This window comes from Limulus polyphemus, unplaced genomic scaffold (genome assembly GCF_000517525.1).
Source record: "Limulus polyphemus unplaced genomic scaffold, Limulus_polyphemus-2.1.2 Scaffold1709, whole genome shotgun sequence".
Lineage (NCBI taxonomy): Eukaryota > Metazoa > Arthropoda > Merostomata > Xiphosura > Limulidae > Limulus > Limulus polyphemus.
In genome coordinates, this window is record NW_013667319.1 from 14,888 (window position 1) to 38,795 (window position 23,908).

Here is a 23,908-nt window from a genome sequence, read left to right on the forward strand (position 1 = left end):
TTTGAGTTTTTACTACCATAATGAAGGCTAGAATGCTAACTTCAGGATGTAAGGTTTCCTACTTACCACCTCTGATGTTAGGATCTTACTTATTTCTCATTTCTTGTGAGAGCAGTCACCTCTTCAAAACTGTCTGCAGACAGTGAAGGGTGATATAGATGTAGGATGTTATGAGCTTGATCACCCACAACTTGCTCTCTCATTTTATTTATATTTATTATTATTTTTCTCATTTTACTCTTTCATTGTTTTTCCTTTACATGTGAGACCTTGCGATATGAGTTTAAGGCTGATGGATGGTGTATGTGGGTCCTACTTCCAGAGTCACCTTCAAAAACCAGGACACATTTTATATCCTAAAGGGTACTGCAAAATAAATCACACTTTTTTCCCTGAAGTAATGATGAACTTGATAGGACCGCGAACATCATCACTCACGAGCAGACGTCATTTAATTGTACTTTTGTCCGCTTGACTCTTATAATTTAATTTTATGCGAAAACTTTTGAATCATGGTGTTCACTAGAACTCAGGTTTGTGTCGCATGTACTGCCTTTGGGATGGCTCAGAAACTAGTTACAGACATGCTCTGAGAATTCAAGTCTTCCAATCGACGCATCGCAATGGCAGATTTGAAAAATCTGATTAATGCCTCAAAAGTTTAAGGAATTGTTGAATTTGAAAAAGTGGTGGAATGTGGATTGGGAACCCTCCAGATTTAAATCTTGCTGAAAATGTCAGAGCTTTCATTCAACAATGCACATAAGAAATGTTGGAAACTTTGACTGAATGCGACAGACACAAACATGAAACCTCGATTTGTATTCTCACTGATGTGCTCACAGAGATAGCCACAAAAACAGACATGTTTGTTGCATTGCTGAAATCTTTTGCAAATCGATTAAAACTCGTGTGTGAGAACAAAGGTGGCCCAATCAAGCAACATTGATACCTGGAATTACTATTTTGATTGAATTAAAATCTTATTTTACTTTTTGAATAGAGTTGTTTAAACATTTGTTTAACAACAAGTAAAAGCTTGGAATGATCTATTCTTTCATTGGGGGTGTGTCTGTGAGCCAGACTAGTTTCGGAGAATTCCACTCCTGGACACTATCACCAATGAAATATCAGTGCAACCCATGCCTGTATAGTGATGAGGTATCGAAGATTGAAATGGTGTATTTAAGTGTTTTACACTCACAAAAAAGAAACTATAATTCTTTCAGTATTTGAAGAACTTGTAGCATTTCGCCAAAATTTAATTCTTCGTACTGTTAGCCAACACTGGGCAGCTGGTACATAATTGAATAGAGTTATTTAAACATTTGTTTAACAACAAGTTAAACAAGTTCTTCAAATGCCTATAGAATGATAGGTTTCTTTTTTGTGAGTGTAAAACACTTAAATACACCATTTCAATCTTCGATACCTCATCACTATACAGGCATGGGTTGCACTGATATTTCATTGGTGATAGTGTCCAGGAGTGGAATTCTCCGAAACTAGTCTGGCTCACAGACACACCCCCAATGAAAGAATAGAACATTCCAAGCTTTAACTTGTTGTTAAACAAATGTTTAAATAACTCTATTCAATTATGTACCAGCTGCCCAGTGTTGGCTAACAGTACGAAGAATTAAATTTTGGCGAAATGCTACAAGTTCTTCAAATACTGAAAGAATTATAGTTTCTTTTTTGTGAGTGTAAAACACTTAAATACACCATTCTTATTTTACTTTGTTATGCTCTCGTAGGAAAAAAGTGTGATTTATTTTGCAGCAACCCTTACATTATTGTCTGTGACCTAGTGGCTGTTTTGAATGTCAAGCCAATGTTGCATTTTGGTTAAGGCTTATTTTGTGTTATAAATATGATATATATATGTATGTGTGTGTGTGTCATTTGAGGGTTTTACCTGTTATCTGGATGAGGGAAAGGGTGTGGACGAGGCATACTCAATAATCAGGAAGAATATTTTTGTTAATATTACATCCCAGCTTTGTTTGATAGCTGAGGACACAGGAACATATTTCCTAAAAGCTCCATATGCCTTTAAACTTGTTGCCATTTTCTATTTTCATAGCCTTACTCCAACCTCTTGCATATTCTTTGTTTATGTAACCTTACTTGGAATAAGAAGTGAAAAAAAAAGATCCATTATTCATTTTCCTGTGCATGGTGCATATTGTATTTATGGAAAGGGATGATGGTCATTGGTTGGTGACAAGGCCAATATTATAAAATAAGGCTATCCAGTTACTGAGAAATCACTGGGACCCCTCTTATGAATAATTCTTAATTGGGATAAGTTGAAAATGTTTGGAAACTGATGCTAAGAATACATTCAGTGCCTAAAGTTTTATCTTTTTATTATAACCCTGGAAAATGATGTTGTCTGAAACACCTTGTAGTACAAGTAAAGTGTGTACAGGACAAGTAAAACATTTTATATAACTTGCCATTCAAAAAATTTTCAAGACCTGCAGTATTCTGAAGATAAACGATGAGAAGACACATCTCTTAAGATTTGAAAAAGACAGACTAGGCTCCAGTTAAGAGTTTTTATTTTTCTAATAAGTTGATTGGTAATGAAATGAATGTCTGTTAATAGTAGTGAAGACCACCACTTTATAGGAACTTAAGATGGAAATTGAGGACTTCCTCAAGGGTGTATGTATAAAGTTAAGCTTGCAGGAACAAATAGTCACTTACTGTACATATGTTATTTTATAATTCACTTTTTTGACTTGTAATCATTTTGTCTGTTTGTTTACTCTTAACAACAGAACACTGTCTCAATAGCTTAAGTGACTTATCAACCATTATTCCAAGATTCTTAACTTCAGTCATTATTGAATGGGTTCCTATCTGTATTAAATGTGTTATCCAATTTATGATAACCAAAATCCAATATTTTTTCTTACTAAATTACTATAATTAAAAGTAAGGTATCAGATATTTATCAACCTTCCAACTGATCCAAGTCATTGTGTAAAACTCATTACAACTAGAAATACCCCACATCTTAATGTCATCACCAAAAACAAATCCCAGAAATACTACTCACCTCTCTGCACCACAAGAAGCTGTTACCTGTGATGTAATTTCCTACTTGTGACACAAGCCTGGAACAAAGCTACCACCACTACAAGTCAATGTGGATTGTACCAGCCTTTAATGTAATCATCATTAGACTATAACTCTCCACCAGCAGGAGAACAACATATCCTTCATGTGCAGTAATCCTTGTGAGCACTAGCATGTGAACATAGGCTCATTTTTTCATTGGCATTGCTAGTGTTCTGGTGTGTTTTTTCTAGTGCTTCTTTTGAATTTTGCAGAAGTGACATTTGGTTTATTACTTTGAGTTCCTTTCTCTTTATCTTGTTCATTTGGTTTGTCTTAGAGTTTTTCTTATGTTGGATTATTAGCACCCTAGACTATTTATCCAGCTTTATATAAAAAAAATTATATATATATAAGAAGATTGTCAATTCTTGGGTCATTTTTGACTCTGAATTCTCAAATGCATACTTCTGCTACTTTCTGAGGCCTCGACACTACATTTCAGGATCCAGCAACTGGAGGAACTTTATCTGTCAGTGGTGTTACCATTGTACATCAGGTGGTTATAACTCTTCTGTCTCGTTCCTCTATCCTCCAAGTCTCTCATGATTTTCTTTCTTGTGCTTTTGCTTAGCCTGCCTCATGTAATGACAAGCTCTTCAGAAAGAGAAAAATAACAGATACCTCCACCTTCATCATTTTCAACTTCGATTACTTAGGTATGTAACATTCTTTCTCTTTTTCCAGTAGTTTTTGATGAGTTTCAAGCTGCTTTGCTTCATGAGCCTCCATCATCAGACTTTTTTCATCTCCTCCAGATATTCATGTTCAAGCTGATGCTTTTCTGTTTCAACTATAAGCTGATCCACATCAGCTTCGACCTCCTCACCTTTGTGACTTTTTGTATATAGCCTATGGTCATGATTCTTTTGTTTGTATTGAACCTCACATCAGTCCCTGGAATCTCTCCCTCCTGCTTGGGAGTGCCCCTTTCTCCTACTTTGTCTCTTACTTATCCTTCATCTACTGAAGATGTATTTTCTCCTTATGCTGGCTTGGAGGAAACATCATTCAAATGTATGCATTGGATGCCTCCTTCACTCTCTTCCAGGGTTTTCTGTACTTGACAAAAAACAGCAGCAGCACCAGGTGTTTGCCCACCCTCACACCTGGTGTGCACCTGCTGTCATTAGTTGTGATATCCCATTGCACTGTCTCTCAGGATAGTACCTAATTTTAGATAATTGTGCCTAGTGACGACTATCCATGCAAATTTCTCCCCCCCCCCACAATGCATTTCTTTTTAGTGGAGTATTTGAGAACCCTTGCTTCTCCATTCCTAAGCCACTGGGGTTGTTGATAAGGAGATTTTTTATCATACTGTGTACTCCCACTGGTATTATACCAAGTGTATGCACCTCCATGGTCATCCGCAGAAATATTTTCATGGAGGGTAAAAATCGAGGGATGATGAACCTGCCTTAAAAGTTTTGCCATTACAGTCAAGAGAATAGACAAGCTCCCACAGTCAGATTTGATGGGTTTAATATTTGTAAGTTTAGTTTAAGCCATATTACAGACTTGTAGCTATATATAATCCATACATACTCTGCAAGACTGTCAGTTTCTTTGATAACCTGCTGCCAATATTACCAGCAGGTAACAACAGATTTATCCTGATCACACTCTGTCAGGGCTCGGGGGACATTGGCAAGACTCTTTGATGACCTGGGTGAGAATTGCCATGTCCAATATCCAAAAAGCTGCTACAGGGTAGGTATTTAAAGATATGAAATAAAGCTGCTGACAAACTGGGTAACTTTTATTTGAATTGAAAATTATGTGTAGTAAATAGTGTGAAATTGTGAAGTGAATAAAAAACTTGTATGCTGAATGAATAAAAATATAATTATGGAGCCCTCTCCCTCCTTGTGAATGTCCATATGCACCCCTCTATCGGAAGTATGGCCGGGGTGTTACCTAGAACTGGTCAAATCAATCGATTAATCAAAATTTTTTTTATAATTAGTACGGTTTTTAATTATTGCAATATTTGATTGATTGAAGTTATGATTAATAGATTAGTGTCATGAAAATACAACTAATCAAAATTACAATTAATCAATTAACGTCATAAAAACACAACTAATCAAAGGGAAGGCAACTGGCTGGTAGCACTCACCACCAACCATCTGGCTACATAAGTGATAAATACAGGCTATCTAATCACTGTCATTCATTCTGAAATGTCGAATAGAAGGAAGACAACTGCCTGGCAGCACCCACCACCAACTCTCTGGCTACTATTGTTTTAAATAAGGTGTAAATTATTATTATTATTTTTTTTTACCTTGTGTTATGTTTCTATTTTGATTTGGTAATTGTATTATTTAGTGTTGTATAAGCAGGCATGGGGTCCAGGGGGTCTGAACCCCGGCCATTTTATTTTCTCCAGAAATTAATAATTATTGTAATGTCATATTAGCAGCTGAGGATCTAGGGGAGGGGGTCTGGACCTCTTCAATATTTTAAGTAAATTGAAGACACTTTTTTTTGTATAAGCAATTATGAATCTAGGGGTGGGGTCCAGGGGGTTTGGACCCTCCTCCATATTTAATGTTACTACAGTGTCATTAATGTAAATGTATTGCTAATAAATGTCTATTTGAACCCCCCCTCAAAGCCTTGGATCCATCTATGATAAGGTGTAAGTTGTAAAATTTGTTTTCTACATTGTGTTATAATTTACTTAACTTCATTCATTAATATCAAACTATAAAGTTTCTTTTTTTTAAAACTGTCTATGTATTATTTCTGTGACACCATAACTTTTGCTTTTCTGAATTTGTGTTCTGCTGAAAATTGTGAGAGGCACTGGTACGTCTGTAACACAGAAATTTCTGATAGCTGAGCAAACAATAGTCATTATGCAACCCCTTCCCTGATTCTGAAGTAATATTCTTTATCCACATTTTCAGGACAATCTTTTAACAAAGTAATAAATTAGAAATGTACCATATTAGTCTGATTATAGGGCAATTTTTTATTTATTTTTATTAATAATTAGGCTGTGAAGTTCATAGTTGCCTCACAATTATGGTCAACCACATGCCCCTTAACCCTACTCTAGCCTGTCACATTCCTGAATGTCCAGATAGCATCCATCTATGCATGCAAGCCAGATGTTTGCTCAAGGTCATCACTAATACTTATAACTAATCCACCTGCAGGCTGTTCAGTTATAGTATTGATTTTGCAGACCTAAAAAACGATGATATGTCACTCAAATTTTTTTTTCCCATAGTTTCTGAAAATGGGTGTACCCTTATATTCGAGATTGCCCTATAATTGGGCCAATGTGATAAATTCACAAATCGGTTTCATCACTAAACATTGTCTAATTTATATTTTATAATAGTTTAACAAATTGATGATGTGTAACACCGTTAACTTGCATTAAGTTGTTAGACTATTCATACAAACATAACTCCAGTTTAACTAAGACTAGCTCTATTACTTGTACATTGTGAGAAGCACTGGAAAGTGAAAAGTCCAATTGTAGTCACTTGGAACTTGGACAAGTCCTAGTAAGTAGTAATGCTACTATATACAAGTTGTTTCTCTTATTGATTTCTCAGCATGCATGTTTGACAGTTTATTCTGGTCAGTATTGTAAAATGTATGCGTATTAAATTCACATGTTGCATTTTTACATAATTCCTTGTTATATATATATATATATATACAGCAAATTTTAATGAAAAAAAAATATATAAGCACTGTATTCCTAGAGCATAGATGCCTGTTTTTTTAAATAACCATGTTTTTTTGTTGTTTGTTTATGTAATACAATGTGGAAAATATTCCAAGCATCCTTATTTATTTTCTGATTGTTTACAAACTTTGTAAGATAAAGTCTTATTTCACAAAATAAATTTATGTTATTCTAAATTTTGTGTTGTCTTCTTTCAAAATACTAAGTTTTTACTTTGGCTAAGTACATATTTGTATGATATAAACTATTTATGATTATTCAAACCATTTGAGTAGCTATGTAGTTATAGGTACAACACTTATGAACATGTAAAATAATACTAAATTGCCTGGAAAAGTGTACACTGCCACAGTATTGTTGCAATAAGTGATTGATAGTGAATAAATATTTCATTGTTTCTAAATGAATGCACAAGATTTAGATAGCTGTAGACTTTAGAGGTATCCAGTATCCCATATACCACTGCATATGTGCATGGTGTTCAGCATTAGGCCCTGCAGGTGACGCATTACTGTGTATTTTAACATAATATAGAATAATGTTAATCAGAAATTAACTACTGTAATACAAAATGTAAAACAAAAGTAGGTGGTTGAAAATGCATATTTTGAGAAAGCGTGTGTTAAAAAAACAAGTTTTGAAAGGCTAGCGTGACCACTGTATTAATTATTTTAATATGTTTTTCTAAACTCTGTATGTTTCAACTTCTTGCATAAAAGCTTATGGTGTTTTTATGTTTATAAAGTTGTTCATCATTAACTCTTTTGATGTTTTTCAGGCTATTTGTGATGGTTTTAGAAAACAAAATCCCAAAACATCGGTAATTCAAGATTTCTTTGGTATTATTGTTTCTTTAAATGTTTCTTATAATAATTTGATTTACACCTCATGAACCATTTTAATATCTGCAAAGAGGACATCTAGTATCACAAGTTTTCTTCACATTTTTGGCAAATAGTAAATCTTGTACTGTCTGTTTTTCTATGATTGGAGTGAATTTATTTTACTGGTTTATATATTATAATGTTTTGGGACAACAAGGGACCTATTGATCTATCTCAGCTGTCTCATGCTGTAAACTAAACTAAAACTATTAAATAAATTTGTAAAAAATCTTAAAGCCAACCCTTATCATTCATTTAATTATGAAGTTTTTCTTAGCTCATTTAAATTTACTGCCTCCATAACATCCGAATGCAACCCATTTTAAAGGCTAAAGACCCTGTTAGAAAAATAAAAATGTCTTAGCTGAAGATGACTCCTACCATACCAAAATTTATATTTGTGTTCCCTAGTCCTACTATTCTAAGTATGAAAAAAGATGATGCATCAACACTGTTAATTCCCTTTACAATCCTCGTATGCCAACCTCTACATCCCAGTAACCCTCCTTTGAACCCTTTCCAACAATTCAATGCCATTCCTTAGGTAACGAGGCCAAGACTGAACACAGTACTTTAAATATGACCTTACCAGTGACCTATGCAATGAAATTATAACCTCTTTAGACTTGTATTCAATATTTCTGTAGATACAACCTAAAATTCTATTTCCCTACCACTAGCAACAGTGCACTGCTTGGATGGTTTAAGAGACTGATCAACCATTACACCAAGGTCCCTTTCTTTCATGACCCTGTTAAGGTTATTCCCATCTAAATTATACTTATATTTCAAATTATGATAACCCATATGCATTATCTTGCAATTATTATAATTGAAACTCATTTGAAATTTATTTGCCCAATTCACTAAATGATCTAAATCCTTTTTGTAAATCAACAGCATTCTCTTCATAGCTAGCAATACTCAATACTTTAATATCATCTGCAAATTTAAGTAATTTACTGACCATTTCTTCATCTGTTTCACTGATGTAAATAAAAAAGAGCAAAGGTCCTAAGAATGAGCCCTGAATTACCCCACTTGTAACATTAATCCAGTTTGACTGAACTCCATTTATGACAACCCTCTGCTTTCTTCCATACAACCACTCTTCTATCCAATTTGCAAACTTATCCTCCACACCTATAGAGATAATGTTTTTTACAAGCCTTTTATGTGGCATTTTGTCAAATGCTTTCTGAAAATCCAGATATACCAAATCTACACCCTTGCCCTCATCTACATAATAAGTAACCTCTTCAAAGAATGTCAAACATTTTTAAGGCAAGACTATCCAATAAAATTCTTAACTATGTTAAATGGCTTTGCAAAGCATCTTTTATCAGACTTTCCCACAACTGATTTAAGACTAATGGGCCTATAATTACTGGGACAATTTTTATCACCTCCTTTGAAAACAGCATTGACATAAGCTAACTTCCAATCTCTGGTACTTGCCCAATATTCAAGGACTTATATATATATATAAATAGTAGTAAGTGGCTCACATATCTAATATTTAACCTCCTTCAAAACCCTTTGGGAAATATTATCTGACCAAGGAGCCTTATTGTTCTTTAAACTTCTCAATTTTTTCTTAAGAAACTCAGAATTAGTGCAGTCATCTTGTTCGATCTTGTTTCCATCTATCAGCTGTTCAAGATGTGGAGTATTGCTTAAATTTTCATCAGTAAAAACTGAAGAAAAAGCAGAATTTATTAACCTAGGCATCTCATAATCATCAGATATGAACCTTCCTTTGTCATCCTTCAAGGGTCCTACCCCCATCCTAACATTTTGTTTACCCTTAATGTATTTTAAAAAAATCCTTACTGTTAACTTCTACATTTTCAGCCTACCTTTTCTCATACATCCTTTTTGATGTTCTAATTTCCTATTTGATCAACTTTTTTGATATATAATCTTTTAAATCTCCTGTCATACCAGGCAATTTAAATTTCTTAAACTTATAACGATTTTCTTCAATTTTATCTGTTATACACTTTGTGAGCCAACCTGGGTTTTAACTTGCAGCCACCTTTTTCTTTCTTGAATTTTCCACATTTGATCATTGTCTCCAAGTAAGTCAGCTGCCCAATTCACAACAGATAATTCTTGTCACACTCCTTCAAAATTGGCTTTTTTGAAATTTGTAACCAAAATACCATTATTTCTTATCTCCATATATAGCAAAACATCAAACATAATAGAGCAATGATCACTTACACCCAGATGTTCCCCAATTTCCACCCTCTCAATCATTTCTGTGTTTGAAGTTAACAATAAATCTAAAATAGCATTGTTTCTTATAGGTTCCTTGACTAGTTGGTGAAGAAAAACATCTTGAACAGTTTCTAAAAACCTTTCTCTCATATGGTTTAACTCTAGCATTTCCCAGTCTATATGCATGAAATTAAAATCATCCATAATTATGACTTCATTGCAGTTGAAACCTTAATCTCATTGTAAAGTTTCTTACTAATTTCATCAGTATCATCTGACGGTCTGTAACAAATTCCCACTAAAAGCCTTTTCCCTTTATATCTGCTTATAAAAACACTTGCTATTATCTTTGATATCCTCAATCTCAAGATGTAACTCACATTTTATATATAAAGCCACTCCTCCCCCTCTCATTAGTACTCTATCTCTGTTAAGTAACCTGTAACCCTATATTTCAAAGAGATTTCTGTCATCAAAATCATCTACCATGTTTCAGTTATTCCCATTATATCAAAATCCTTCAATTGTTCCAGTGCTCAAAAGTCACTGATTTTATTTCTTATACTTCTAGCATTACAATAGTAGCAATTAAGCTTATCCTTATAACTACTTCTATACTCGTTTCCTATGCAAAACATTTCTCTTCCTCTTATTCTTTTTGCATTGAGTTTATCCTGGCCCTCACCACTGTCTAGTCTTGGTTTAAAATTTCCCTTATAGCTGAGTTAATTGCCCTTGCAAACAAGCCAGCCCCTATGCTGTTTCTATCCACTCCAAACAACTCCCTTCTTCCATTGAACTGATCCCACAAATCCAAATAGACAATCTGCTCATCCTTACTTGTTAATCTAAGCCTAGCATTTAGCCCTAGTGATCTACTCTTAACTTCATCCCCAGAATTAATTCTAGGCAGTATTCCTGACAAAATTAAGTTATGGCCTTTTTCTTTAAATGCCTTTATCAACTCCTTGTACTTATTAATTGGCTCCTCTGACTTACCTTTTCCTATATCATTAGCTCGTATGTGCACAATTAACACTACATCTATGCTTGCACCCTTTATTATATCTCCTTCTTTTTAAGTTATATCCTCCATCTGTTCCCCTGGGGAGCATAGTATAATTCCTTTTTTCCCTATTTACCCCATGGACTATTCTATCTACATGCTTTGTCAAGGAATCACTTGTAACTATAACTCCCTTAAAAATTTATCATCCATATCCTTCTCTATCTTTTTTGTTTTCCTTCCTTCCAAAAGCTCCTCATCTGCACAAGCCAAGGGCTGAAAATGTTGCTAAATAGAATAGGCTCATTACAATTACATCCACTACTTTTAGCCCTAATAATACTCTAATTTCCTGAAAATCATTGTTAGCTGATGTATTCCTTGCATCTATCATGCTGTAACAACACAGAGAAGAATCTTTTAGTTTTATTGCATGAAAACTAAGTACAATTGTTTTAACGAAGAATTAGTTTATCTAATAAATAGCATACTAAGTTCAGATATCCCAGTTCTTTGTAACAATGCTATATGCTTTTCTGTAACAAAAATGATATTTAAATAAAGAATTAGTTTACTGAGTAATAAATATCCCAGTTTTCCATGATGATCTTATACTCCTTTCTGAACTCTGATTGGTCATGCAGTACCTCTTACTATACTAGCAAAAATTGGTTTAAAGTTAGAAGTGAAAATACATTCTCAAACCTATATTCAATCTATAGATTATTTGTTCATAAAAGTGAAATCGCATGTCACATGTTTTATCCTCACAATCGTAAAGTGATAGTGTGGACAGAAAACAATCATTAGCAATAAAGTGAAAAAGATGTTGATTGTTTTATTAAATTGGAAGTTTTACAAAATGAAAATAAATTAGCTGTGTGAGAACATTTTGGCTATCAGGGAGACAGTCATATTGAATATGTGGCATTATGAAGCAGTGCTTAAATTTAGTAGCAATACTACAAACGTATGAAACCATTTACAACTTCTTTGCAATGCATCAAAGCATTACAGTTAAACTTCCAGCAACAATGGCTTTAACTGAATTAACATCTTCATCATAAGCATCAAGTAACAGCATCATTAGTTATAGTATTGCAAGTTCAACATTTGTACAACAGTTGCTGAAAAGTCAGTCAGCTATACAAGTTTATAGTAGCTAAAGCTAAGTATTCTAAGGAGAATATGAAGCAGAAAATGGTAACAGAGGTATTAGTAAATGACTGTGTGAAAGTTGTTAGTGACATGGGTTGAAAGTTATTACCATGCTTTGGTCATATCTTGAACTTAGGTATCCAAAAAGGATTAAACAGGAATAAACTGAGTGATCACATACTATTATAAGTTGGCTGAGCATTTCCATCAAAGTACTATTACCAAATATTATCTGATAAACAAGTAAAAACAACTTGGTTTGCCAGAACACAAGCTGATTCTCCATTGTGAGACTAGGTGGAACAGCATTTATATCATGTTGAAGAGCAACAACAACCCATATGTGTGAAATTAATAAACCAGAGTTAATGCCAGAGCTAGAAATGAGTAATGTGGTAAATCTGGTTGAAATTTTGGAGGCTTTTTCAGAACTTACTCAAAAATTCAGCATTGAATTTATGTCACTCTCTCTAGTTTGTTGCTTACACCGCATCAGTTAGAAATCCTTCCAGAACCAGCCAAAGGTGTCTCGGGAGTGATACCACAGATTTAAATAAGCTATGAAAGTTGAAAATAGATATAAATCAAATGCCACTATTGACATTCTGATGAAAGCATGCTTTCTGGATGCCATACTTAAAGATATGCTATTCTTGAACAAATGGAAGAAAAGGGAAATGTGTGATATGATAAAGGATGAAGTTAGTTGACTGTTGACACCAAATACTCAGCTGTTCAGGGGGAATGAACAAAGTCAGTCCATTGGGGAAGGGACACCTTCATGTAGTTTTAGTGACCAGGAAGTTCAAGAACTACCAACAAAGAAAAAGATCATTGTTGGTTTAAAGCTGCTGATGTCTATTTACAAAAATAAGACAGTGTCCTCAGTACAGAAACATACTGAAATGACCACTGCAGAACAAGCGAATAGCTACATGGTCACCCACTTCATACATATATCTACAAGGCAACCCATTAGAATTCTGAGCAGATAAAGTCCATTTGTATCCACAACTTAGTAGACTTGTAGTTAAGTATCTGACAATTCCAGCAACCTGCACCGCTGAAGAAAGGTTGTTTAGTGGTGCAGGTTGTATTTTGAATGCCAGGTGAGCTTTTAGTGAGAACAAGTCATTAAAATATTATCAGACTGATGTTAAATTATTGCTTTGCTCAGTGATGATTTAAGCATTATAATATTTATGCTTATAATAAATGATGAATATTCTTGTTCTACAGTATTATTCTGTTTATGTGTTGTGTTTGTAACACCAGATACAATACATAAGGCCTCAATATTGTCATGAACATGCTTATTAACTTGTGAAACAATACTGAATTCTCTAGAATAACAAGTCTGGAAAAATTTACACATTACACAGTATTGTCGCAAATGGTTACTGATGAATGAGTAAATATTTTGTTGTTTCTAAATTTTTAATCATGCAGTTGCCTTACATGTATGATGCATTTTCAAGTACAAAGTTTAGGATTAAAAAAGTAACTTAATACTAAATTATTATGACTGGAGACAGGGTTTCCTCTGGCTTTTGATATTTTTTGCTATTTGACAAAATGTTTGAGACACAACTTAAAAAGTCAATTTTATATGTTAATTCTAAATATATTTCAATAATTGTAACCCCAAAATATTTTAGAATCAATATTTTGTCATTTTCTGTCATTATACAGTGTAATTCATGAAAAAATTCATATTTTCACTTCTTCACAGCTGCAGAAAGTTTTGCATGTAAAACAAATAACCCATTTGGTGATTATTTTTTAGAAGTTTTCTACCCATCACAAAGAAATCTTTTATTTTTCCCTATCGTCTTCCCTTGAGACTATATTATCCATTTCTTGATTTTCAAGTGCTTCCATTAGTTTTTGTATAAGCCTTGAACTTTAGTTGAAATCTTGTTATGGTACTATATCAGTGGTTTGATCATTTATTAATGAAAAACTGCTAAAAAGAAAGTTTAAATATGATTGGATGCTGTCGATTAGACTATCAAGTAATAGCAGAGTAAATATATAGGTTTATTTTTTCATAGTTTCTGCCCTTTCAGTTCCTTACATTTGTGAACTGTGAAAATATTTCTGTTTTTGAATGCTATAGAAATTTTTTTTATTGAGAAGATGTTAAATAACTTTGGATAAGGTAAGCTTATATATTTTACAGACAGGTTGAATGGGTGACAAGGAAAAACTTTATCATAAGTTTAATACAGTAACAAATGTACAATGTTTTTAGAAGTTTTTGCGATCATCAGGTATAAGTAGTTTATCTAGACACAGGAAAATATATACACAACATGGAACAAAAGTTGCACAATAAGAGATTTATTAAGGTTTAATAAAGGTATCTTGTTGATGGTTCTTTGTTTAAAATTATGGTGTTTTTATTTTTCAGTAGATGTAATATGGTTGTAATGAATTGTAATGTTTATGAACATGAGTTTGTTTTTTTTTATATATAATTTTACCAAATGAAATTAATTAAGTTTACTGTTTGGTTACATGACGAGTGTGGTAGGTGAGTACAAGATATTCTGTTCACTGAAATCTTTAGTGAGTATTATTTTTATGTTTATTTTATTCAAACAACATATAAACATGTTTTTTTGTTTTGTTTTTAAATAAAAACAATAATAAACTTATTGATAAATGGTGATAGTAAAAGTTGAATATAATGTCTCCATTTTACATACAGAAGACTAGTGTGGGATTACTACATATTTTAAAAATAAAGAATGGTGATTGTGTAGTGATGATGTTTAGCTGAAGTTAGTGACTCGTTCACCTAGTACTATGTTTGTATGAAAATAATTCTTTAGAAGTAAAATACTATCCAAATAGGTCATGAAGATAACACACAGGCTCTTTCTTTTGCATTTATGGACATGGCAATATTGGTTATGCCTTTACTAATTGGTAAACACAGGGACCATTTTCATTTTTTATTTTGCTTTTATGGGCATGCTGGTAGGAGGCAAGTATATACTAATCCATTAATGAGACTGTCAATTAATCAATTAGTAAATTTCACTAATCAACCAGCTTTAGTGTTACCTGATAGTGTAGTACAGGACACCTCATTACATTAGGAACCAAGCCATTCCTGGTACTTAGATCTAGCCAGATAGGTTTTGGGTTTGACACAGGATTAGGATGCTACTCCCTGCACCTGATTTTTGGTGGTGAGTATCTTGTGTATTTTTCCTATATGGAACAGCGTGACTTATAACCCTAGCTACACTACACACTCATACTCAGATATCTGCCTCTGAAATAATGGACAGTTGAGCAATCTTCCTTTAGTGAAACTTTACCACTCAATAAAATATTCTTATAACAAAATCTCTTTTGGAAGAAACATGTCCCCTGCTTGAGATGGATGCTGTCTCCTACTGAGTATTTGCACTACTAGGCTACCCTGCTCCTTGTGGATGTCACACTCCATGGGATTTTCCTTTCTGATACTGTTTTAAGAAAGGATCTTGTCCTTGCAATCTCTTTGCACTGCCCCATCCACTATCTTTAATATTGGATTATAGCTGTTTGTGGTATAGAGGTGATTAGTATTTCTCAAATTAACATTTTCCTTACATGAATGAGTCTGTGTTCACATGCTAGTACTTATGGGAATTACTGCATGTGGAGAATGTGTTGCCTTCCTATTGGTGGAGGGCTATAATCTAATGATGATTATATTATAGGCTGGTACAATACATGTTGACATGTGTAGGGGTGAGAGACTAACTAACTTATAATTTTCAGGGAAACTCATATCACCCTCTTTGAAAATAAAAGTAACATTAGCAACTCTCCAATCCTCAGGCTCATTTCCACTGTCTACTGGACTTTAAAAATGAGAGAGGAGCTCACATTTCATCTCCCACCTCCTTTAAAACCCTGTACAAAACTTTGTTTGGACCAAGGGATTAATATCTGTATGACTCTGCTCAATTCCAGTATTTTCCATAGAATGCCCAGGATCAGAAATATTGCTTACATCTCCACTTTGGAAAATCTAAAGAAGTCATTTAAAAGCTCAACCATCCCATTACATCAGACAATAAAAAAAATATTTTTCTCTGCTACTAAAGAAATGCAACTGATAATGAGTAACCTGATGATGCTGATTCTAAAAATCATGTTGAAAATTACTGATCACCTCTACTTTTTGAGTTATGATAGATTTATTCAAAATATTCTTATATATATATTGTAAAAATAATTGTATTTATACATTGAAAATTGCATTTAATAATGTTTAAAAATAATACATAATAGCAATACCAATTTTAAAAAGCAGTGAGTATAAGATTATATACTGAGAATATGTTCAGGCTATGTTCAAACGTTTCATCATGGTAAACAAAATTATTACACTTATGATATGCAACATTGTTTATTAACAGAAAGAGGACATAGATAAATGTTTCAGAATTCTATCAGATTTCATCTTCGGTATCTAAAGCAAATTTTGCTGTAGATACTGAAGATGGAATTTGATATGATAGAGTTCCGAAACATTTATCTATGTCCCCTTTTTCATCATGGTATTATTTTTTATTTTTGTCACAAAATATCTGTTTGATTTGTTGCACCTTTTGTGTGTGTTTTCAATTTCATGCTTTAAGAACCAAAAGTAATCTCCCATCATCACAGGATTCCATCATCCTTGATATCGCTGTTCCATTGTAGAATATTTTGGTGGAAGTGCTCACCATGCTCATCACTCACTGCACCAAGATCATTTGGAAAGAAGTCTAAATGGGAGTGTAAAAAGTGCATCTTTATTGACATCTTAGACCTCATTTTCCTGTAGTTCTCAAGCATGTCATCAATCATCACAGCATAGTTTTCATAACTGTAATTTCCTAAGAAAGTTTTGACAACCAATTTGAATTATTTCCAGGCAACATGTTCCCATAGTGCAAAAGTACAGCTTTCAGACTAACTTTAGATGAGTCAATAAAAAGTCTCCATTTTTGAGAATGACATATTCAGTAACTAATTCTTCCATTAGTGCATCAAAATTTATACAAAAACACAATGTATCTTGCATGCTGAAGTGAGAAGCAAGGCTTTGGTGGTGACTTCAGTAAATTGAAACTTTTGTTCCTGGAGCTAATAAATTCCATTACTGTAAACAAGTGCTTTGATACAGATAGTCAGATCATTTAGCTCTTCTTATGTGATCAGATGATGCAGTTTATATTGAGGTGCCACAGGAATAGAATTTCTAGATGAAGATGGTCCTTTGTGTTCTTCGTAAGGTAGCTCTTCTATTTCCCAGTTTGCTGGTGGATGTGGCACTGGAAGACTATCTCCATGAAATACTAGTTTCATTGCAGATGCAATATGTAAAACACACATGTGGAGCCCAGTGTTTTTTTTTGGTCACCAAATTTACACCCAAAATAGTGGTAGTAACTTACTTTTACCTTGTGTGTGATGTGTTTCCTTTGTCAAACTGTAATATATTTTCCACAAATGTAGCAGAAACTGTTTGGATGAATTTTTCAATTTCAGACTACTTGAACTAGATGCAGCTAGCATTTCAAATGATTTTCTAAAAATTATAAAAGAATTTATGTTTACAGAACTAAAGTTTAAAAAACAAAAGTTTGCAGAATTTGTTTATATCGTGAGTATGATGCAAGGAAGAAGATAAGACTATTCCTTGACTGTGCACAAAGCGAGGCAAAGTGACCAACTGAGTGAGAAGCATCTGACTTTGGCCTTTTTATGCTCAGTTGAGGTACTTCTTGAGTGTTCTAGCAAACTGAGCACATGAGAGTTTCATGATTCCTTGGTGGAGCAATCGAGCATGGGAATGAAGCAAAAGTGGTGCAATTTGATTGCGTGGTATTTAACATACTGTTGATAAAATATTGATATATTACAATGACTCAAAATCTAGTGGCGATGGACAAATTCTGGCTACATTTTTGAAATCATCACCATCACATTTACCCAAAATTACTTGAGTTTTCTGCAGTAGCAAATTTTTTGTTGTCCAGTGTAATCAACAAAAACCTTGTCATCAGCATGGATCAACATTATCAGTCACCTGTTTCTCATAAGGCAATATTTATTTATTATTTTCGTTTGTAACTAACATCTAAGCTTTACAATAAAGTATAATAGTTCTGTAAATTTTTCATCCTATCTTAAAAACTTCTTAGACTTATGGTACTTATCCATGGTTTTCTCCTTTGTGTCTTTAGTAAGCAATATAGATTTGATCTTCCCATTTAACCTTTTTCTCATTTTGAAACATGCCTACCTTGAATTGAGAGCAATTTATTTGTGCATTTCTATCTCACATCACCTTTTAACTCATTCTCCCAATTCACTAATAATAAATTTTGTCTCGTGGCCTCATATTGGCTTTCTAAAAATTGAAAACTGAAATTTAATTTCTTTTTATATGATTATGCAGTTTGGTTGACTCTGACTATTTGGTATAGAAAAACCAACCTGAATTACTTCAACAAAACTTCTCTACCTCACAATTTGACTCCATTGTCTCACAAGCAATAAGTCAAAAATTAAACTCTTCCATAATTATTGCATCATTATTCTTCTCAGTAACAATCCTGACCTTTATCCAATAGTGCAGTATACAATATTAAGATAAATAGATATACTAATAATCTAAAACTAAGAAGGGTAAAAATTATAGATGCTTATATTTCAATATATATTTGCATATTTTTTAAAAATTATATCTTGTGTACTTTCATTCAGTTAAGTATGCTCTTGATTTTGCCTCAGAATTTTCTTGCTTCCACTTTTAGTTAAATAATGGATATTATTGGAAAACATCTTTAAGGTGCTTGCAGACTGCTTCAGAGAATCAGAAGTCTTATTTTCACAAATGTATGACTGACTAGTGAAAGGGTGCTATTAAATCATCACGTTTCATAGTTCACTATTTGTAGCCCAACCAAAAAAAACTTGTAATAGAATTTAAAATGCTTGTATCACTTTCTGAGTTTTTCAGACCCATCTTTATTAAAAATTTTCAAAACAGAAGAGTATCACTATCGTTGAAGATGTTAAACAGTGGTAAAAATATCAAATGTTTTCTTATTTTATAAACTTATTTAGGTTGAAAGCTATACATTTGGTTTCCTCAATGGAAAAGAAGATCAAACTGAAGACACTGAACCCTCATATCACATGCAAGCTATGTAAGGGTTACCTTGTTGATGCTACCACTGTCACAGAGTGTTTACATACATGTAAGTACATCTGGACCTGTACTAGATGAACTCGTATTCAAAATTTTTGAAATTAGCTAACAAACTAAATAGATACATGATATCTCTAGATTTATTTAGCATAAATTTATAAATATATGTTTGTAAGAATCAAAATAAATTGCCTCAAGTCCATATAGTCCACTGTGTACCTTTGAGCAAAATTCAACAAAAGCAATATGCTATGTTCAGAAAGTAAACCTAATAAGAAATGTCTGTATCATGAACCATTTGTTTTTCTTTATTATTATTTATTACTGTTCCACCAGTGTACAGCAGAAATGGTTGTGAATATTTTTGATGACGAGGAATCCACTTTGAGACTAGTCGTGCTTGGAGATGGCTTGAATGGGTAATGAAGAAAAACTTTAATATAAGTTTAACATAACAGCAAATGTACAACGTTCCGACAAGGTTTTGTCATCATCAGGTACAAGTAGTTTACACTGACACAGATATATATATATATATACAGTATGGAACAAAGAGGACCACATGACTGGATCGAACTAATGTGATCAAATAGTCAACAGCCACAGTAAATCATCATGAACTATATCAGCTAGCTATTAGCTATGTTTTTATCATTACAATCTATAGAGTTAGCTACCATATCAAATTATCCTTTTCCATAGTTGAGAATGAAAAAATCCAGCAAACAAGATATATACAAAATTAAGAATTTTAAAACCTGCAAGTAGGAATCATAAAAAAAAGTAAGGAAACAAGGCTGGGGATACTGTAGACATTATTTACTCAAACTACAAATCCCTATTTTGACTCCAAGATGGCATGTGACAGAAAATAAGAGTATCACTGTAAATATGATGAAGGGAGATCTGAGAGAGCAAAAGTTGGTAACAATGTATGTGGAATCCCCCTCCCCCAAAACTAAAATTATTCTTCCCCTGGTTCCAGTTAAAACAGTTTTATTTTTTGAACAAGGTGATTGGCTTATAGCACGAGTTTCTGTCTGCAGTATTGGAGCCAACCACTTTCCAAGAGCTTAAGGATGGAATGATAAGTAATATTTCATGAAAAATAAAGGGTGGGTTTAAGTTTTTACTTTTTTCTCAAGGGTAACTGTGTAGGAACAACTTTGAAGGACCAGATTGTTCCTTGTTATGTTAAAGTATTTAAGTCATCTAGCTCTTGCATGCACATTTCTAATTATTATGGTAGACAAGATCTAAAAAAAATTAATATAGTGTTTATTTGGATGCATACATGTGTTAAAAGGTGTAGAGGTGTATTTGAAGATTCATCAAGTAGGGTTTAAGTAGTGTCAAGTTAAGTTTTTTTCCTCCCTCTTGTTAACAAAAACCATTTGACAATGTTTGAATGGTAGTCACACATTAAGTGTCACATGAAAAATTCAGTATTTTGATCTGTGTAATACCCATTACTTAAAACAAAAGTTATTATATTAAAAAAAGACAATCACCCCACCAACCACCAAAGTGTTATGTATAACTGCTCCTTCTGTGCATTGAAGCAAACTTTTATGGTGAAGCACAGGTGGGGTGGGGGGGTAGGTTTAGTGAATGCATTGCTCAAATATAAAGTACTAAATGCCTAGTGTTCAAAACAAGACATAAGAGAAGTGTTATGGTACAGTAAGTATTAAACATAAAATATACATTAATGCTAATGATTTTAATATTGCAATAAAGAGCAACCTTCCCCAAGGCTTATGTTTAATTAATCAACAGTGTTGTTCAAAAAATGTGACTGATAACAAAACACTCTCTCTTGTAATTATTTTTTTATAGTTGAAGGTCCCTGTTTATTTTCTAATTAAACTGTTACTATTACTTTATTCTGTTTTGCTGTTTATTTATAATTATGTTTATTATGTATGTTTATTTAATCAATAGTTTTGTGTTAAAAAAGCTATGACTGTTAATCTGCTTGGAGTGATGACTATTAAATAAAGATATATTTTGCTGAAGTCCAGCAGTTACTTTAATTAGTGAGAATAGAGTGCTTTTCCAATGCAAGCTTAATTTATGTAGCAATGTACCTATTGCACATAGCATCAAATAGATGTACTTAAACAGTGCATATTTTATGTAAAATTACTGTATTTAATCTTCTCTCTAACAAATTTTCTAACTACATGTGAATATTGTTTTATTTTATTTATATGGATTACCTATAATATAAAAGGATATTCAGTCAGATATAAACTAGTAGTTATGGTGATGTCATTATTAAATTGTGCTATTTAAGACTGTCAGAAGTTCAAACCTTCATTTGTCAATGTTCTTGGAACCTTCTAAGGTCAAAATCTATCCTTTGTTACAGCACTTAAAAACTGTGATTTTAAACAAATTTTTGTGTGGTTTAATGGGTGTAATAGCTCATTATTTCTATTTTTCAGTCTGTAAAAGTTGCCTTGTGAAACACCTTGAAGATAACAACACCTGTCCAACTTGTGAAATAGTCATTCATCAGAGCCATCCACTTCAGTATATAAGGTAAGGGAGAATGTGCATTGAGCTTAATTTGTAGGAGAAACTTTAGTTTGTAAACATAAATTTCATGAAAGCCAACAGAAAGATGAAAAAAGCAGTGTATCATAAGCATAGTATTTGTATATTTATTCCTCTTTTATTGCATTATTAAATGTAATACAAACACACAAGTTGCATTATTGAAAAATAGTGATACCTTAGACAGTTTCACATACGAGGGATGTCCAAAAAGTTCGTCGCCTGACCTATAAAGAAAAGACTGGTTCAACTATGAATAATTTTTCAACATAATCTTTTGAGTCTATACACATTCACCATGGATGCTCTAAGGCCTTTATGTCCTTCTAAAAGAACTGTTTGTCTCAGTCCTTAATCCATGACTGGATGGTATGTATGAGATCATCATCATTATGCAATCTTTGACCTTTCAGAATGGTTTTAAGGTTAGGGAAGAGAAAAAAAGTCACTCAAAGCTAAATCTGGTGAGTAAGGGGAGTGACTGAGTAACTTGAAGCCAGTATTGTGAATAGTGTTCAAAGCAACATGTGATTTATGAGCTGGGGCACTGTTCTGATGTAAGAGCACACCTTTTTCGAGCAATCCTCTTCTCTTTGCATTGATTTCTTGATTAGGGTTGTTGATTACGGATTCATGGTAATTTTCTGTAATCGTTTGACCTTTTTCCAAATAATTAACCAGTAAAACACCCTTGGCTTCCCAAAAACTTTGATGCCATGATCTTCCCAGCAGAGGCTTGTGACTTGAGCTTCTTTGGTGTAGGTGAATTTGGGTTTTTTCATTGTAAACTTTGCATTTTTGTCTCTGGGTGAAGGTGGAGAACCCATGTTTCATCATAGATACAAGTCTATTGAAACCTTTGGAGTAGGCATTGGCTTTCGACAACTTGGATCTATTTCTACTCAGGTGACAACATTTTTGAAACCCATCTGGCTCTAACCTTATTCATACCCAAACTGTTTCTCACAATGCTTGCTACAGTACGTTTACTGTTTCCCACTTCCTTTACTAACTTCCTAATGGTAATTCATTTATCGTATATTACCAAATAACGAACTTTAGCAACAATTTCTGCTGTGGTCAATACCGAGAGCTGACCTGACCTTCGATCATCCTCGTATGGTTGTCTACTATGCTCAAACTTAGCACACCACTTTTTCACTGTTCGGTATATCAGAGTACCCTCCCCTACTGTTGCTTCCATGTCCTGGTGGATTTCTCGTAGTGTCATTTTCTTTCTAACAAAAATTTGATCACGGCACAAAGTTCAATCTTCTCCGTGACATTTAACACTGCTCACTTCTTTCCTTCAGAAATCTGCAAACACACAAAATAAGCATGTTAAGTTATATGCTGTTTGTTGTTTACTTTTAAAAAGGGTCAAACTTAATATTTATCAGAAAAACCAAACATTCCAATTTTTATTTGGGTTAAGCCTTTAACTTTTTGGACAACCTTTGTATTTTGTGCAGGTTTAGTACAGTTTATTGTGGCACTGCTTCATTGTTTTAAAGAATGGGGACACTTCACAGTAGATGTACTTCTTTTGTATTTTATACAAGTTTGGTTAATTCTTAGAAGCTTAAACATGGCTTGGAAGTATCTACATTGTACAAAAAACGTATTTTACTAATATTATACTTCATAGCTTTCATGATTACAACTATTTACAAAAGTTTTATGTTTTAAAATCTACAACTCGCACATATTACTAAAATTTCTTTGTTTCATAAGTACTGATGCGTCAGATTTTGTGCACAAACTCAACCATTCTTAAAATATAGTACTGTTTGGAATATAACTCCTATTTTATTCCTTTTTTGTTGTTTTTACAACGATCCTTTGAGAACACAACAAATAAATTGAGAATAAAATTTCATTATTCACAATAATTAAAAACACTAAAGAATAAGTTTGAAATGTGATGATAATTGTACACAGCATGGTCACAAGTAAATAGACACCACCTTTTCAGAAAAAATGAAATTTTTCAGTCATATTCACATGAATTGATATATTTA

The 23,908-nt window shown here is 33.1% G+C and overlaps 1 protein-coding gene across 3 annotated transcripts in view; it reads left to right on the forward strand.

Moving 5' to 3' along the window:
- LOC106464648 (polycomb group RING finger protein 3-like) overlaps positions 1–23,908 on the forward strand; it is a 69,683-nt gene that overhangs the window by 12,538 nt on the left and 33,237 nt on the right. Inside the window, exons 2-4 of one of the 3 annotated variants that reach the window (XM_022392393.1) lie at positions 7,623–7,683; positions 19,241–19,374; positions 21,776–21,872. In XM_022392393.1, the coding sequence (XP_022248101.1) occupies positions 19,269–19,374; positions 21,776–21,872 (203 nt within the window). In that variant the 5' untranslated portion in view covers positions 7,623–7,683; positions 19,241–19,268. The remainder of the gene's footprint in view (positions 1–7,622; positions 7,684–19,240; positions 19,375–21,775; positions 21,873–23,908) is intronic. The other 2 variants (XM_022392392.1, XM_013924807.2) reach the window with 2 other exon arrangements.